Genomic DNA, 17,104 nt, shown 5'->3' with positions numbered 1-17,104 from the left:
GAGGTGTTTGAAAGATTTCAGTGCAGAATTTCAAACCACTGTTCACTTGTACATTTGTCTTATGTGAATTTTGCAGGTGACCACGTAGTTGAAGAGTTTGGGAATTTTGTTTCCGATATATTTAGAATGAGGACCTGGAACAGGGCCACTGAGAGTCCACAAATGCCTGTGTATGAATTTAAAAAGGCAGCCCCTTGTGGAGGAAACCCCTTGGGATTTGAATCTGTCCTCACTTGCCCCTTGGCTGGGCACAACCTGTACATAATTTGTAGCCCTGATCATATTAGCTTGGCTTCTAGAAGTTTCTCAGGGGAAGTGGAGGCACCTGTATAAGGGGCTACAGAGCTTATATATTTTCATCAGCTGAATCCTTTAATGAAGACCAAATAATTACAAAATTGCCAGAGGCCAACAATATTTTTCTTACTAGATACTTTTAAAATTCATAAGCATAATGTTCAGCAACCATGCTTGAATTTTTTCAGATGTTATGATATTCCAAAAAAAGTTTTGCATTTAAAGACTTCAGTATTATAGTGCTCACCCTTCATTGGGGTTATTTAACTGTCTGTCTTTCTCACCCAGAATGTCAGCTCTGGGAATGTAGGGACTATGTACACCTTGATACTATGTCCCCAAGCACAATGTCTAATATGTATAAATACTAATATATATTTTTTGACTGAATGAAGGAATTTCTTACTTATTTTTCTTTTGTACTCTGAAGCTAAAGGAACAAACATAAAAATATTGATGAACAGTTTAATGATGATTTTTATTATTTTAATTTTTAAAACAAAATATTTTCCTCTCAATTATATTCTTCACTTCTTACTACAACTTTTATTCCCTAGGGCCATTTTGTTTTGTCTTGCCGGGGCTTCATAGTGGATATTTACTGGGATACTTGCACAGTCCACTGATCAACTCCTACTTTCTTTAGAAAATGTCACCCTTTGTCTCATAGCATATAAGGTTCCTTTCCTCAGGATTTGGGACTAAGATAAATTATAGACAGTCTCTGAGTGAGTAAAACTGCAATATGCAAACTCTGGAGTTGAAACACTACTAGGTGCTGAAAGAAATATTGGCAAGAGATGGAGAGGGAGGGAGAGACGGAGGGGAGGGAAGTGGGAGAGGAAGAAAGAAAGAAGCAGATGTACAAAGAAAAGCAGAGATGTGATTAAGAGAGAGACAGAAAGGAAGGCCTAACATGACAGTCTTGGATCCCAGTTAGTCCCTTCCAAAGGCCTGGCAGAGTTCCTGTCATTAGGTTTCCTTGAGATATTCTATAGCTTTAATATAAAGCTCTCGCTTTATGGCATAAGCCAGGTTAAGGTAGGTTACTTCCTAACAAGTACAATAATGTATTTTAAATGAAAGTCAGGGGGGGCATCATTTTAAATGCACAGATAACTTCCAGGAAATGTAGAATAGTGCATGAAAAATTAAATATTTTCAATGGGTCTTCCTTAATTTTTCCAGATGAGACCAGAGCATGTCTTAGGCCCATGCATCCCAATGGCAGTAATCACACAGAGACCGTCTGGAGAAAAGACCTTTGGGCTAGTTTGACAACCTTCTAAAGAATAAATGGAATGCTAGAGCTGAGCTAACAGGCACTTGCCAAAAGAGAACACTGCACATCTGACTACTTAGGTATGGGAACTGAGCACAAAGACTCTAGAGCTGTGTTTCTCAAAGTAGGGTCCTGGGTAAGAACATAAATCCTTGAAGCCCATCTCAGTCTCCATAAGTCAAACTATCAGAAGGGGTGCCATACATTCAACCTGTACAAGTAGACTCAGTGGGGGACCGGCACGCACAGTGCTTCAGAGCTGACCACTCAGGGTGCGATGCGAAGCTCAGTAGCAGGGAAAACACTTGGGAATTGACTGGAAAGGGGGAATCTTTCCCACTCCCTTGACCTACTGAATGGCTCTAATGAGACATCCAGTCAATTTGATGTTCAAAAATGGGGAACATGTTCTAGATCATTCATTCCCAGCTGGGTTGTGCCCTGGAGTCATCCAGGTTACTTAACTGTTACTCTGGTCCATGTTCTACCCTCCAGAGATTCTGACTTGGGAGAGTCTGATTCTGAGTCTGGAGTGTGACCAGAGCAGATGCATTATTTAAAATTCCCCAGATGATATGCAGCAGAGATTGAGAACCACTGCTTATTGAGAATGACTAGATATATCCTAGAAGAAAGTCAACTTGTTAAATGGATTCTGGAACTCCTAGGAGGCACGGTAATCTGAAAGCAGAGTAATTTTGATTTGGAAGAGCAGGACTGTAGAGAGAAAGAAAACTGTAATTCTTTTTAAGTTCCAGGAAGAACTGGTTTGGAAAAAAATCACAAGACGGACCCTGGGGGACTAGGACATAGAGTTTATAAAATGAATTATAGAGTTTAGAAATCATGCCACCCAATCATCTTTGGGGGTGGGGAAGACTGCTGTTTCCCAGGCAAAACCTAAGAATACTGCAACCCCATTAAGGCTAGAGTAATAAAATGCCCCGGTGGAAAATTAGCCATGGCTAAAGGAATAATCTAGGGGGATTATAAAAACAATTTTGGAGACTGGAAAACCCAACCTGCAAGTGTCTGGGTCCTAACCATGGCATAGAAGCACATGCTGGGAGTGGACTGGAAGAGGACAAAATAGAACGAGGATGCAGGATACATGGAACTTTGGAGCAGTGGCCACTCCACAGGCCATTGATTGACTACAGAAGCTCGAGCAACACATCAAAGACCAGGAGAGGCTGGGTTATCCTTCCGGCAGAAACTAGTAAAAACAGATGATGCATTTGGGCTGCATGCCCTGTGTCAATCCCAGGACAACAGGCACACCTTTGCTACTCAGTCCTTGAAAGGTGGTGGAAGAGGGAGGAAGGGGAGAATTCTGAATCTAAATGAACATTTACTCAACTGAGATTAAGTCTGAATCTGGAAGTGACTGTGAGATTAAGGTTTTCCCCTTAACGGAAATGGAGGCTGGAGACAAGCCAAGTGGAATTTCTGTATAGAATAATGAGGGCGGGGCGGGGGAGAAGAAGAGGGGGGAACGAAAAAAGAAAAAAAAAGAAAAAAAAGAATAATGAGGACAGTTACATGTCTAATTACTGAATTATACCTGTGAATTTCAAATCCACTCTTCTAGTGAATGGAATGTAGTTACCTGTCCATTAGGTGGTTTTCTTCTGCATGGGTCCCTGGGGACTTGGTGTCAATATAAAGAGGCTTCTTTGAGTGGCATTATTTTGTAAAAAGATGAGGATCAAGGAAAACATCATAGGATCATGAATCACCAGACATCTGTATTTCCATTTGAGAGACAGAACTGGAACCAGAACCCAAGTCTACTAAGATGTCCAGATGTACACTAAACGCCTCAAGACAATCATGAGGGAAAAGAATTCACTTAGTGGCATTATCGGTCCTGCCTTAGTAAAGATCATTCACTTTACAGACTGAGGGATAGGCTGCATAACTTCATTGGTTAGTATAAATTGAATCAGCCTCAGTAGATAAAGTTAACGAATTCCCTCAAATGACCTTTTTCTGATTGTTAAGAAGGGATAAAAGAAAACATAAGAGGTGACTAATTACCAGCATTTACCTACTTTAGCTTTTCTCTTCCCTGTCCTACTTCTGCTCCCTCACCGCCTCAACCCCCACCCACCCCCCAGAAGGAATATTCCTCGAGAGAAAAATTGTTTCATGTTTCTCTCCTTCCTGGTTTTTATTTAGGAGACTTCAAAAGAAGTTGATGAACAGCCTGTGTGATCGATACATCCCTTATCTCCTTTACCTGGGGGAAGGTCCAGGCCATCGACTCTGTCAGGTTCCCTGACTAAGGTGAGAATATGACAAGCACAATGACTGGCAATAACTTTCCAAAATAACTGTTTATCTAAAGTTACAACCCAAGAGTTAAATTTTGTGAATCATCCTGACGTATTTTGGGAAGGAATCATATAAGGGAGGATTATTTAAAATAGAATATATTATGAATAACACCCTCCCCCCCAAAATTAAAAACCACTACCTTCATTGATTGGACAGTATAATATAACCTAAGAAAACAAACTTAACTAGATGCTCTTGAAAATATGGAAGATATTTATATACAGTATAATACTAAATCTACTTTGAGCCCGCTACAACATTTATGTCAGTGCCCTAAAAGACTTCTGGCAAATTTATGAGAATACGCTGCAGTATCCTTTTTGCCTGATCCCAAAGAGGAAGAGAAAGTGGAAGGATGAAATTAGCGATGTATATTTAGGTAGTCAGTTTATTGGAATGTTGCCCCAAACCAGAAAAAAAATTCTACATATGGAAAATGCCCAATTAGGGGAAGGGTGGTGGAAAAAGACAAGGTTTTAACAAATAGTTAAAGCTGTCAGTTAACTATTACTGATTCCAATGTGTTTATTGAAAACATCTTAAAATAACTAACATAAACGTGAAAATTGAACCATAAAACCAAGAAGTCTAATGTTCTTTGCTAAAAACCCTGGGATTACTAAAACAATCCTTTAAGACAAACTGTATTTTCCTACAGCACACACAAATCATGAATTATGTCGCTGCACTGTCTAATTTCCATGAGACCTCAATATGAATTAAGTCATCAAAAAGAGCTTACAATCTTTACTATGAACCAGTTCCTTTTGCTTCAGTTTGAAATATTCAATCTATTTTGAAAAAAACCCCAAAGTATGGCGAGAAAATATTTATGCTCCAAGAACATGAGCTTTAGGACAGAAATGTTGAAGTTCATGAGTTCATTAATAGGAATTATGAGCTCGAGAGAGAATGACAAGGTGAAAATAAATTGCTCTAGCTGGCTCTGAGGCCAGCTGTCTTTATCAATGGAGAACAACTCACTGAGGGGTTTCAAATAACAACTTGGGTTGCAAAGTTGACAAGTCATACATCCAATGTGGCTTTTCAAACGCCATCTTGCCTTTCTAAAACCATCTCCTGGTGGGAAAAGGAGGGTTTATTTTATCTGCCTTCAAATGCTTGTGAAAGTCACCTAGGAATCATGCAAAAGCCCCAGGCCATCCAGGGTTACACTGGGCCATTGCCTTTATGAGGCAAAGGGATGCATGGGGTTACAGGGGATGCACAGTGCTGAGAATAGGCTTCTTTCCAGGAAGTGGGCTCTCTGGCAGGAGAGGGAAGGAACCCTTACCTGGGTAATCATTCTTGTCTATGTCTGAGTCTCCTCTTAGAGTAAAGCCGAAGCCCGAAGGGATGGTCTGTGAGGCCCACACTCCCTGCAGAGTTTGGGAAGGCTTGGTGTTTAAGCCATCCTCGTTCCCGTTGTAAATGAGCACTTTGCCTCTTTGATCCTTGCCTGCAAAGGGTGCACCGATGGCAATGTCTGCAAACAGGGACACATGAACACATTTTTTAAGGAAAGAAGAAGGTTTTAGAGATAGAATTTAGAGATAGAATTAAGTGCAATCGAAGAGTGGCATCCTGGAATCCAAAGGGCTCATTACGTTTTCCAGGAAAATTCTGTAATATTGCAGCAACCATAAATTATTTGTCTTTTCTCCATCCAGCAAACATTTATTGAGTGACCACTGTGTGTTGGACCCAGTGGGTAGGACAGTGAGCCAGATGCTGCTTTTAGAAAGACTATATCCTAGTGCAGGTAATAGACAATTTGAATAGAGAGACAATCAAGAAAAGATGGAAAGTGACACATTCTATTCAGAAGAATCAAAAATATTAATGTAATGGAGAATGGTGGTTATTTCTAAATTTGGTGATCGGACAGGGTGTTGCTAAGGCTCGTGTTGAAACTGAAAGCTGGGGACAAGACAGAACCAACTGTGTGAAATCAGAGGGGAGAGCACTCCGGGCAGAAAGAGCACTCCAGCCAAAGGTGGAAAGAGCAGGGCCCATTGGAAGAGCAGGCAGAGGGTGGTCTACACAGGAACTTAGCGAGCAACAGGGAGGGCTGGATCACATCACTAGGCTGCGTAAAACAGGGGAGGCACATTTGCAAGGTACTTATGAATTTCTTGTCAAAAGAAATAAACAATCTCGTGCACAAAGATTATATAATGTAATGATTACATTGTTCCACGATGGGGAGCAGGTTGCATTTTACAATAGAGGACATTGGGGAACCCAGAAAGAACCCTATCGCCTGACTCCCACTTAAATATAGCACTCAATGAAAATTAACTTCCACACATTGTGTTCATCAGGATTGTTCTAAACAACACACTCAAAGACTGAGTTTTACATAAAAAAGAGCACCAAGAACACAATAATATAATAGCTCACCCCAGTGGAGGATGGTTATGTGTCCTCACTTTGTCGTTTATTTCTTTTTGCTCCTAAGTAAGTCCGATAAGACTAAGTAAATCATGAATTGATTTTACTACATAATGAGGATCATAATTCCAGTTTCATTTAATAGATAATGATAAATATTCCTATCTCAGACTGTGGTGGAAATTAAAGATTTCATCATGTACCAGGTGCAAAGAGGCCTTTCCTTCACCTCCTCTAAGTCAGTCCACATCTGTCCCGTGTTTCCTCCCAGTTTGGAATTATTTTGCCCACTTTATACTCAAAAACAGTGAGGCACAGAGAGGCAGAATCCCCTTTTGTCATTAAAAATGTTTCTCTTAGCTTTCAAAAATATCATGAAGTATTTGAGAAAAAAGACAAATAGAGAAAACTGTAGTGGAAAAGATGATAGATAAGATTATTTATTTGGCTTGGTGCTCAGGGAAAAGGCAGTTTCTGAAAGTAGCGTATCAGTTAAAGGTGAACTTGTCTCTTTTTTATTATTTTCCTGGAACCGTGAGTTTTAACATGCATTTATGTTTTATGGCACTTAAAAAAATTACTAACCATACATTTCTGGGATGTCTTTTTTTCAGAGAAAACATAAAAACACAATATCCCTTGCCAAAGTTACTAATGAATACTAATCTGAGGCAAACACTCCCTAAGCTATTCTGTTGGAGCAAATTCCCGTCACTCCCTTGAACTTTAAGAAACCCACTATACCTTGCTTCTTAATTTAAAGGTCCTGAACAGGGGTTCCTGGGTGGCTCAGTGGGTTAAGCCTTTGCCTTCGGCTCAGGTCATGATCCCAGGGTCCTGGGATCGAGCCCCGCATCGGGCTCTCCACTCAGCGGCAAGCCTGCTTCCTCCTCTCTCTCTGCCTGTCTCTCTGCCTACTTGTGATCTCTGTCTGTCAAATAAGTAAATAAAATCTTTTAAAAAAATAAAGTTTATTTATTAGTACATTAGTACAAAAAAATAAAGGTCCTGAGCATCTAAGCAAAACTCTGTGTGAGCTGCACGTTCCTCTGAGAAGGTACTTGCAAGGTGTTCACAAATTCTTAGCTTAAAGAATCACGATCCTGAACTAAGAATTTAACACGACTCTACTGCGAACACTGAAGTTGCCTTTGAGCTGAAATTTACAGACCAATTAAAATCCAGCATAACCTAGACCTAGTCCATGTGCGTTAATCACAAGGCAATATACTTGTCCATATGTCGACATGTACTTATCTGTCTTGACTCTGTACATAACAAAAGGTTCTCTAGTTTTCTCTGAGTCACTGAATCCAAATATCACTTTAAAAATAACTGCTGCCTTTTATTAAGAGCTGTTATATGACACCATATATAAATTTGAAACTGCCTTAAGGTTTTTGATAATTTATTAAAAACCAATAATAGTAACCGTACCATACACACCACTGTAAAGACTTTAAGATGTCATTGTTTCCTTCGTGTCCTGGTAACAGGAATTATGACAAATAAACAATTTCCATGTATTGGTATCAATTACCATTGTATCCATCTTGGTTCAGGTCTCCCAAGTGTGCCACAGCACTACCGAATCTCCCAAAAACCTCGGTGCCTGCAAGGATCTGCGGGTCCCTGAAGACAAGCGTGCTCACTTGTAAATACAGGTAAACTTGCCCTACTTCTCTAGGGCTGCTCTCGAATTCGCGTTCCATAAAGAGCGGTGCCCCGATCAATATGTCGTCCATTCTGTATGGAACAAAGAGAGAGGTCAGAGCACTGACAGACCTGAGATTCTTTGGGGGTACACGTTTAATCAACCAGATTAGTACATTTCTATTGGTATTTTTCCTTTCCCAGGGTACATTTTACAGTCATCGTATTTCTTTCATCACTTTGCTATGTCTCTGGGATAGAATGTTGCAGGAACGTAAGAGCTGTTACACTGAACTTTAAAAAAAAAAAAGTTATTTATTTATTTATTTGAGAGAGAGAGTGCCCAAGTAGGAGGAGGGGTAGAGGGTATAGGAGAAGGGGAAGCAGCCTCTACACTGAGTGGGGAGTCTGACATGAGGCTTGATCGCAGCACCCTGAGATCATGACCTGAGCTGAAACCGAGAGCTTGATGCTTAACTAACTGAGCCACCTGGGCACCCATACACTGAACTTTTGAACTATGTTACCATGACTGCTTTAAGAAAACCACAGACACTTCATTCTTTTCAAAAGCTTCTTAGTTTCCATTTCTGGAAAATGTAGCTATACAAGTAAAACATATCAAAAAAGATCTAAAAAAGGTTTTTCTCAAAGTGGATTAGAGTTTTTCTATGACAATAGAACTATACACTTAATTTATGAAGTTTTCTTGCCGGAATAAGATTTAAAATAAATTTTGCCTCCTTCTGTCCTCTTGTTTACTTCACTTAAATACAAAACAGAGTCCAGAAAGAGTTGTGGGACTGCCTAGAAAGATGGAAAGTAAATTCCCCCCCCCCAAATAAGACTTGATAGTTATTCCTATAAATGTAGATATTATAGCAGGAAACTAATAGATAGTTTTTAAGGTTGAAAAAAATTCAAGAAACAAATGTCTAGGCAAATTAATTAGAGATAAAGATAAAACCATCAGGAGAACAAAACCCAAGTGGGTAAAGGTATTTCCTTCCTTCTCAGAGTCAATGGGCAGGAAGAGGAATAGAACAGAGCCTTCTAAGCTGCTCTAGTTCTTAAAAATATATGCACGTATCATTTTTATTTTAGAAATTTTGGAAGAAGTCACATCAACTGAAGTTCATACTTTGATTGATACTAATGACCTCTGCAGACATCCTGATCTTGGGAGATGCAACAATCTTTAGTGTGATCTCAGGCATAAACAGAAATCTGCACTTGACTTTTATGCCTATATAGACTAGGTAACATGCAGAAACTTGCCAACTCAACTAAAAATATTACCATCTAACAGGCAGGGATGAGGTGGGACAGTTACTGAGAACACAAAACCTCCTTCAAGGTCTGAGACATCTACAAGACACTCCAACAACACTCTGACCTGCCTCTCTCTCCAACTTCTTGCCTTCCCTGTGGTGGCCATCTATTCTCCATTTCCCTGTATGATTCTCGAGATGTTCTGTGTAACAGCTGTATTTAAGACACGCTGATAAGTTACTCAAGGAATATAATGACTACTTGGTCAAGCCTGTTCCTGATTAATGTACAAGCAAGGTCAAATTGCTACTAGTTTAACTATAGACAAGGCAGAATGAAAAAAAAAAAAAAAAGCATACGAAAAATCCAAGCTGAATCCTCGAGATCCCAGACAGGAGAGAGAACTGGAACTTCAAGAAAGTTAAGGAAGGCTCATAAAGGAGAGGGCATTGCACCTGTATGGGATTCTGACAGGTGGTTCTGGAGGCAGGCTTGCCAGGTGGCAGCACTCTGAGCCCAAGCAAGTATCCCCTGAGTGGAGCCAGGGCAAGTGAGTGGTTCGGGTGGGTTCCATGCTAGAGGGGCACCAATGATTTTAATTGGAAAAAACAAGCTCTATAAAGAATTCTTAATTCTTAATAATATGAAATAGTAATAACAATAATACAGTAGCAGTAACATATAAAATATGATATTATATATTACATAAAACACATTATTGTTATATGTAATCAGTCTTAAATGTGTATAATATATAATAGGAGCAATAAGAAAACAACCCAATTAAAAACTGGGCGAAAAAAATTTAAAAAATTAAAAAAAATTAAAAAAAAACTGGGCAAAAGATTTGAACAGGCACCTCATCAAAGAAGATTTACAGATAGCAAACAAGCATATACAAAGATTCTCAATATCATATGTCATTAGGGAACTGGAAATTAAAGCAACGAGATGCCACTAAAATGATAAATATCCAAAATGCTGACAGCACTGAATACTGGCAAGGAAGTGGAGCGACAGGAACTCTCATTCATTGCTGGTGAGGATGTAAAGCAGTCCAGCTGCTTTGGAAGACAGTGTGGCAGTTTCTTACAAAACTAAACACAGGTTTACCATATGAGACACTCCTAGGTAGTTACACAAATCAGTTGAAAATTTATGTCCACACAAAAACCTCCAATTGCCACAAACTGGGAGCAACCAAGATATCCTTCCACAGATGGATGGATAATCAACTGTACCACATCATATAGCAGAATATTACTTGGCAATAAAAAGAAAGGAACAACGAAGCCACAAAATGGCACAGAGGGAACTTTAAAGCCAGTCTGGTAGGTGACAGAAGCTAGTCTCAAAAGGCTACATACAGAAGGATTCCAAGTTTATAATGTTCTGGAAAGAACAAAACTAAAAAGATCAGTAGTTGGCAGGAGGGTGGGCAGGGGAGGGGGATGAATGGATGGAGCACGGGGCATTCTGAGGACAGTGAAAGCATTCCCCATGACACTGGACGTGGATCCCTGACATTATGCATTTGGAAAAGCCCACAGAATGTAAAACACAGATGGAACCCTAAAGGTGAGCTGTGCACTTCAGTCAATAATGTATCAACAGCTTGATGGTAACAAATATACCGCACCAATGCCAGACAGTAGTGAGAGTAGAAACTGAGCGTGGAGGGGAAAGGGAATGTATGGGAACTCTCTGTAATTCCTGCTCAAGTTTTCCATAAACCCAAACTGTCCTGAAAAATACAGCCAGCCTAAACGACAACAACAAAAACCAAAGATAATTGGGAAAGTAAGTTGAGCCCAGACGATATGAGAAAAGCATGAGTTTTGATGGTCTACTGATCTAGGTTTAAAACCTGCTCTTTTAGTCACCAGCTGAGTCCTATTGAACAAGTTACTTTGCCTAAAAAATGTAGAAAAGGTAGAAAAAGGCTACTTTATCGGATACATCACTGGAGATCTCCCTCAGTATCCGTCTCCATCTCTGTCCCTCTTTGTGTGTTTCTATTTCCAAATGTGCATGTACACGTGCACACACTGGTCAAACTATAGTGTTTAATACATGATAGGTATTATGAAGGCACTGGCCTGGGTGTTGAAATATTTTTATATTCTAGCAATGTAAACAGAAAGAGTTCTTATTAAAAGAGCAAAATTCATCCCCCCTTCTCCCTCTCCTCTCTTGTAGGAGCTAGAAACACGGTGAAATGTGATTTGGGAATGGTCTGGGGCTGCCAGCTACTTCTAGGATAGCCTCTTACTTTTCTCCCACAGCAGGAGACCAAACACATGGTTTCTAGCTAGAAACACTTTGAGTGTCATTTGGGCAAGCTGTAAGAAGGAAGTGAGGGGTGGTTATAGATATAGTCGAGGAATGGCTATTTTTTTCTTTTTTTAAAAATTTTATTTTAATTCCAATATTGGTGACACATGGTAGTCTATTAGTTTCAGGCGTATAGTATAGTGAGGCAACATTGCTGTCCACCCCCCGGGGCTCACCGTGACAAGAGCATTCTTGGAGGTGGGTAGGGGGATGGGTAAATAGGAATGACCATTATTTTGATCTCAAATTCCTGAACCTAAGTTGGATAGCTATGCTTAGGTAAAATATTTTCTTAAAAATCTTACAAGTAACTTGATTAAAAAAAAAAAAAAAAAAAAAAAAAAAAAAGGTCCCATTGCTGGCCATCTCGCTCTGCTCCAGGACCAGAGGACAACAAGGTCTGAATTTATTTTAGCCCCTGGCCTTCCCATGGCAGGGACCTGGTTGCTTCTCCTTCTGTTGTAATTATCGCCAGTATGGAGGGCATTTGTTAAACACCTAATTGTGTGTGTTGCTGCCTTGTACTTCAAAGATGTCTGAAATCACTGGTCTCTGCTGTAGAGATGGAGTGGGACCATTTTCTCCTTCTCTAAAGAAGGAACAGGCCATATAATTGGTCCCCAAGGGGGCAAAAAAGATGCAGGACTGGCACGGTTTGCTGTCTACATTTTTCACTGCCAACACTGAGATCTAGGAATGGAAAATTACTTGACCCATCATTGCGAGAGCCTAGCACGTCCATGGAACCTTTGGATTCTTAGAGGATTATGACAGCATTGATTTATTTTGTTAGAAATATATTTCCCTAGATATTTAAGTGTAAGTCTTCTAAAATGTTCTAAATGCCATAAAAACAGAGAAAGACATTTGTTTTTTATTTATAATTGTGTTTCCCTAAGTTTGAAAGACAATAACTGTCTTGGATTTAATTGGTACAATGTGTCTTATAGAATACTTTACACTTAGAGTCAATATTATTTTATTGTAGCAATATTACTTAAGAGCCGCCATATATATTATTTTTTAGGCTGGTGTTTTTAAATCTTGGTTTGCAATGTATTAGTGGATTGTGAAATCAATTCAGTGGGTCTGGACAAGCAATTTTTAAAAAATGAAATAGAAAAGAACAGAAAACAGAATGAATGCATTACATGTGGGTAAATATTGTTCCATCAAACTTTTGTTTCAGTTCTATGTGTGTGTGCCAGGTTGTAATGTCAAATATATTTCTTATTATGGACCACAAGGCAAAGAAGTCCCTGAAAAAACCATTGCAGTAGGCTATGTACGCTATTGGATGGTTTCAAAATTAGTTTGGCAAATCCTGGTTTTCAATGTGCCCAATCCAAGTTTAAAGTTTGAAAATATTTTATTAGTAAAGATATTTTTCATTGACTTTCTGAAATGTAGTTGTGTAATAGGTTGGGTACCATTCTAAGAGAGTTATATATATATATATCACCCATACTGTATGGTTTTGTAATCTCAAAAAATTAATGATGAAGAAATATTATTATTATTAATGATGAAGTTTTCAGTAAAATCAATCCACTCTGTTTGGGTCATGTTGGTGGTTTGGATGAGATCTAAGTTACTATGTAGAGGCACTTCAAAAAATATACACAGTTACATTTTATCCAAATGTCTAATATTTAAGCAGTTTTCTTTAAAATCTCTAGGTAACATACACTCAGGTTTTGTGTCTCTTTTTATGCTTAAATCTGCCCTAATAATATAATACAGTGCAAGGCTCAATTTCTCATCCTTCACATGTTGTTTAAGACAGAAATATTATAAATATTTTCCTGAAAAGCAAATCATAAATAGTGATAAAGAATGAGACAGAAAGACAGGACCCAGCAACAAGAATGTTCAAAATAAGAATCTAGATTCAAGTTTTCTGAGTCAAATGGTGTTAATGTGTTGGTTTCACATATAAACTTTTCTATGTATCTTTTTTCCCAGTAGTAGATATTGCATGTTAATGTCCATAATTAATTTTTGGAACATGGTTATTTATTAACAGAATGCAGATTAGTAGACTTTAAACTAGAGTCGATACCTTATCAGCTGAATTGTTTTACGGTGGGCAAGAACTAACATAGCTGACCATGTACATTACAGAAATCAATTTCAATTTACGACTTCTTTCTGTTTTAGTTTTCTCGATTTTCTATTTACTTCAATCATACTAGTAAAACCTGCATGAGAGAATATATACTTGGGCTAAATCTAGGGCAAAAACATAATTACCCAAACCTGATTCCTTTCAAATAAGTTTTCTCTAAAATGTTCTCAAGTTAACAAACTGCTAAAATTCTCTTGAAATTTAACTCCTCTGGGACCCACAGAGGCCAAAAACAATCCAATCAATTAAATTGTAATTCTGTGAGTTTCTGAATTAGTATAAATATTGTAAGTTTCAAAAGCCATAAGAAAAAACCTAATTTGCTTGCTTAGGCTCAAGATGAAAAATTCCATCTCCCTTTGTTAAGTTTGTCCAGAAATTCCTAACAGTTTACATTGGCAGAGTTTATAGCTCTGGCTATCTTAAGATAACTAAACTAAAGTTAATTTCACCAGCTTGTTTATATTTTCGATACACTCATGAGTTTGACAATATCAACCACCAACCAGCACACACACCACTGTTCTGTCTTAACTTTTGGAGTTACTCACAATACCTGGAGATTTTTTTAAATTAAAAAAATAGTGGGAAAAATGTCCATCAATTTACTAATTCGGTCAGCATTACTTAATGCCTTTGTCTTTTCTCCCCCTGATGTTGAGGTTTTGGAGTATTTGCAGGGACCTTGCTTTTGTTGCAAAGTGGATAGAGAAGATGTCATATGCTGTCAAAGAATGTCACTAGGTAGCCTCATGCACAGAAGTACTTAATTATCTCTTGGCTGGAGAAGGGAGAGTCTGGTTTAATCCCACAGAATGTGTGGAGTCCTAACTTCTGAACCATAACCAATCAACGAAGCAAGTGATATTCTTTTTTTTTTTTTTAAAGATTTTATTGATTTATTTGACAGGAGAGCACACTAAAAGGTCGAGCAATAGGCAGAGGGAGAGGAGGAGCTTGATTCCAGGACCCTGGGATCATGACCTGAGCAGAAAGCAGCCCTTTAACCAACTGAGTCAGCCAAGTGCCCCTGCCAAGTGATATTCTTAATCCTATTCTAAGTCACTGCATAGCATCCACTCAGATCCAAGGTTTAGAAGAAGTAGGCCTTAAAAAAAAAAAAAAAAAAAAAAAGGCTATCGAAAAATTAGAATTTGGACCAAAAAAATGGGAATTAAATCTCAGTTTTAATACTGATCTCTACTGGTGATTAATGTTCACTGATGAGTCCTTGATCACTGATAAATGCTGGGAAAGCTAAAAAGGGTTTTGTGAATTTAAAAAATATATACAGGAGTTATAGACTATAAAATTATATATAAATCATTACTACTGACTAAGTAAAATGCAGCAGACTAGTAAGGCTATTTTAAATACAATCACAGAGACTGATTTTTCTTATATGCCATGACACTAAAAACTATAACTGAATTTTTGTCTCATGAATCAGTTGTTTTTATCATCCCTGAAGACAACCTTAAAGTTCTTTGGGTGAAAATAACTTCGAAATTATGATTTCATATTTTTAGAAATTGGAAGTATGACCTTGCTTATAAAAATAATAGGAGTTAATAAAATGCACACTTAATAAACAGGGATGTAAATTCTTACCAAAAATTAGAGTGAAACACTTAAACACACACATACAAAATCTGCAACAGTCAAATTTATAGAAGAGAATAGAACCATGGTTACCAGAGGTGGGGAGGTGAGGCAAAAGTGAGATGTTGGTCGAAGGGTACAAAGTTGGAATAACACAGGATGTGTGAGTTCTAGAGTTCTTGTAGCATGGTGACTACAGACAGTGACACTGTATTGTGTACTAGGAGTTTGCTAAGAGAGTAGACCTCTGGCGTCACCACCACACACAAGCATACACACACACATGCACACAGTAGGCACACACACACGCACACACGGTGACTATGTAATGGAACACACAGCTGGCTGAATAGAGATAGATCCCATAGATGAGTATGTTAATTAGCTTGAACACAATGATCATTTCATTGCACATATGTATATCAAAACATCATGTTGTACATCTTAATCATATATAATATTTATTTTAAAAAAATAAAAAAGGTCATGGATTGTTTCAGTGACAAATACACTAATTTCCCAGCATTTTGAAAGTGAGAGGCATGCCATTTTACTCAATTACACTGAAAGGTCCTAATTCTTATAGATTATAAATCCTTGGACACTGAAGTTATATATATTTTTCCTGCCAGCTATTTTATAGAGCTTAGTATAGAGTTCTCTGTAGGGTCCCTGATTAAAGGAGCGAGACTGATACAAAGCGAAGGTCAAGCAAAGCTTTATTTCGCGCCAAGCATCAGGAATCATACCAACCGTCAAACAGACCAGTCGGGGCCGCCCCTCCAGAGAGGATGACCCCTCCCTGCTTTCCAGACTAACTTTTATAGAGCAAAGGCCATGTGGTTGGGCCTGGCCACAGACAGGTGGCCAATGAGATTGTACAACACACACAGGAAACTCCACAGTGATGCTAGGCAACCAATTGAGTTACAATTTACCCTAGTAGGCATTTGATTTAGCCTATCACACCTAGTTCAGAATTGGCGCCCAAAAGGTGCCCGAAGGGCGGGGCCCATACTCCTTGGTAGCTAGGAGACTGTATGCGCCCCCACTGATTGAATACCTCCACCTGGCCTGACCCACCCTTGTATTTGGACTTTGTTACATGGGACTGGTTTCCCGGACTTGCTTTTAAGTAAGTTCCCCTGGCGGGGGACAAGGTCAATTTAAGCTTTACAGCAAAATGGCAGTTCAACCGGGGTGGGGCTGTTCTGGCTGAATAGGCCCTTACATTAGCAAGAAAAATTCTGTTGGGTAAGTCAGCAGAAGTTCTGGGATCTAATCGAGACCTTTGCCTAATTAGTGTGTAAGCTTAGGCAAGTTGCTGAGCTTTTGTGTCTCAGTTTCTTTGCAGAGGAATTTTAGATATCTTCATTGAATTGTAGTTTGGGTCGTCCCATGTTATTAGACATATACTACCCATGAAGTCACTCTGAGAAGGGAAAAAACACTGTCTTCTAATCATGCATGAGAAAATTTTGTTGCTTAAAACAATATTAGGTCTTTCCTTCTTTCTTTCTTTCAAGTTTTATTCATTTATTTGAATGGAGAGGGAGACAGTGAGAGAGGGAACACAAGCAGGGGGAGTAGGAGAGGAAGAAGCCAGCTTCCCGCCGACCAAGGAGCCTGACGTGGGGCTCGATCCCAGGACCCTGGGACAGTGACCTGAGACAAAGGCAGATGCTAAATGACTGAGCCACCCAGGCACCCCAATACTAGGTTTTTCAATAGTTTCAGTGGAGAATAGAGATTTTTTTCACTTGAAAGGACTAAAAATTTGGGAAGACCACATATTTAATATC

General features: G+C 38.8%; 1 protein-coding gene across 1 annotated transcript in view; it reads right to left on the bottom strand.

The window, feature by feature from the left end:
• ITGA8 (integrin subunit alpha 8) overlaps window positions 1–17,104 on the bottom strand; it is a 172,918-nt gene that overhangs the window by 104,699 nt on the left and 51,115 nt on the right. The window contains exons 12-13 of the mRNA XM_047742468.1: window positions 7,854–8,059; window positions 5,214–5,405 (exon numbers count right to left, since the gene is read on the bottom strand). Coding sequence (XP_047598424.1) covers window positions 5,214–5,405; window positions 7,854–8,059 — 398 coding nt within the window. The remainder of the gene's footprint in view (window positions 1–5,213; window positions 5,406–7,853; window positions 8,060–17,104) is intronic.

Source organism: Lutra lutra, chromosome 8, assembly GCF_902655055.1.
Source record: "Lutra lutra chromosome 8, mLutLut1.2, whole genome shotgun sequence".
Lineage (NCBI taxonomy): Eukaryota > Metazoa > Chordata > Mammalia > Carnivora > Mustelidae > Lutra > Lutra lutra.
Note: the sequence above shows the minus strand (reverse complement) of the source record. Positions and strands in the feature narration are given on the sequence as shown.